This window comes from Apium graveolens, chromosome 10, assembly GCF_009905375.1.
Source record: "Apium graveolens cultivar Ventura chromosome 10, ASM990537v1, whole genome shotgun sequence".
NCBI lineage: Eukaryota > Viridiplantae > Streptophyta > Magnoliopsida > Apiales > Apiaceae > Apium > Apium graveolens.
Window position 1 is genome coordinate 127,980,868 of NC_133656.1, and position 1,941 is coordinate 127,982,808.

The window sequence follows — 1,941 nt, forward strand, 5'->3', positions numbered from 1 at the left end:
AGATTTAATAGTCCGGAAGTGCGGGCTGTTACAATTGGTATCAAGAGCAGGCTGTTCTTCGGAGTGTATTAGGTATGGGACTAGTACATTCCCTAAGATGCGATCCTGTAGACTATTGTATAGGTCTTAAGAAATTATATTTGATTTAGATATTTATTTGTGTGATTATTTGATATGTTTGACTTTTGTGCTTTTTGATTATTGACTACAAGTTTAGAAATTATTTTGTGGGTTTTAGAAAAGATGGACGGAGATAATCAGAACAACAACGAAAATCAGAACAACAATGGAAATCAGGGCAACAATGATGAAGGAGGAAACGTCTTTGACCAGCTGGCTGAAACTCTAGCTGTACTTGTGAATCAGCAACCAAAGCCCAACATCGTCTCTCAGTTCAAGCGTTTGAACCCGCCAACTTTTGATGGAGCAACTGATCCGACAGTAGTCGAGATGTGGATCCAAGAGATGGAAAAAGCTTTTGGACTTCTTGGGAGCAATGAGCAGCAGAAGGTGACCTTAGCTGTGTACCAATTGCAAGGAAGCGCTTACGACTGGTGGCTTATAGAGAAGAGGAAGAACGAGACAACAACGAATCTTGAAGAAAATCCTGAACCGTACACTTGGGAAAAGTTCAAGAAGGCTTTAGAGGACAAGTACTTTCCTAGAACAATTCGTCTGCAGAAAGAGAGAGACTTCACTCACCTTCAGCAAGGGGTTAAAACCGTCATTCAATACGAAGCAGAATTTGCAAAGCTTGCGAAATACGCGTCGACCTTAGTAGCTGATGAGAGCAGTCGAGCACGAAGATTGGAAGAGGGACTTCGAAGCGACATCAGGAACTCTGTGGCGTCTTTTGAACTTCAGACATACGAGGCTGTCCTCAACAAGGCGTTAGTGATCGAAAGGGGCTTGGCAGAATCTGAAAAGGCGTATGGCAGCTGGAATAAGAGGCGGTTCACTCAAACTAGTGGGCAATCTTTTCAAGGGGGACCACTCAAGAAGCCACATGTGTACGATAACATCGGAGGTCAAGGTGATCGAGAAAGGTGTTCGAGGTGCGGCAAGAATCATCCCGACAAAGTCTGCCGTTGGAATACAGGTGCTTGTTTCCATTGCGGAGAAGTAGGACACAAGATTTCGAATTGTCCGCACAACCCGCCACCGCCACCAAGGAAGGAAGCAGATAACAAGATGGGCAAAGGACGAGTATTTCAGCTCACAGAAAATGACAACTATCGCAATTAAGGTATGATTTCTTTTCTTTAGCGACTTATTTAATTTAATTTCATTTTTATGAATTTGGGGACCAAATTCTTTTAAGGAGGGAAGAATGTAAAATTCGTGATTTTATTTATTAGATTTTAGATATTATTTCGTTTAGATAAATATTTTAATTTAGAATATTCCGGAAACTTTTTATGTAAGTTATTGAGGGAAAAGATTTGTTATTTGTGGAAATAAGTGTAAAAATAATTTAGAAAATTGAAATCTTTTTAATTTAGGTAATTGTGTGTGCCAAATATTTTATTTTTGGAATTTACTTGGAGAGGTTGTAAATTTTAAAAGGAAAATTATTATATCCTAAATAGAATTAGGGTTTCGTTTGCCTATATAAGAACCCCATAAGATAATAATAAAAACTCGTGCCGACTCTCTTCTTCGACAGGTACGACTCTATTTCAGCCATTTTATTTGTCCTGAGATTAATTGCTTTGTTTCTTTCATGTTATTGGGGCTGTTAGTATTAAATAATTAGTACAATTCAAGTGCATGTAATTGATCAGGGATGCTATGCTTTTGACCTTTTATTTTAGCTTTTGTACTATTCATGTTTTTACGTACTTGTTTTGAAATTACTACAACATGATTTGTGTTATTGTAGAGATCCTAGTTTTCTTTTTAGACTTAGATGTTACTTATTTTGACACAATATGCATGCTA

General features: G+C 37.9%; 1 protein-coding gene across 1 annotated transcript; it reads left to right on the top strand.

Annotated features, from left to right (window-relative positions):
- The first annotated feature begins 243 nt into the window (after window positions 1-243).
- LOC141690971 (uncharacterized) lies at window positions 244-1,245 on the top strand. The gene has a single exon (XM_074495722.1). The coding sequence runs from the start codon at window positions 244-246 to the stop codon at window positions 1,243-1,245; it is 1,002 nt and encodes a 333-aa protein (XP_074351823.1).
- Window positions 1,246-1,941: the final 696 nt, after the last annotated feature.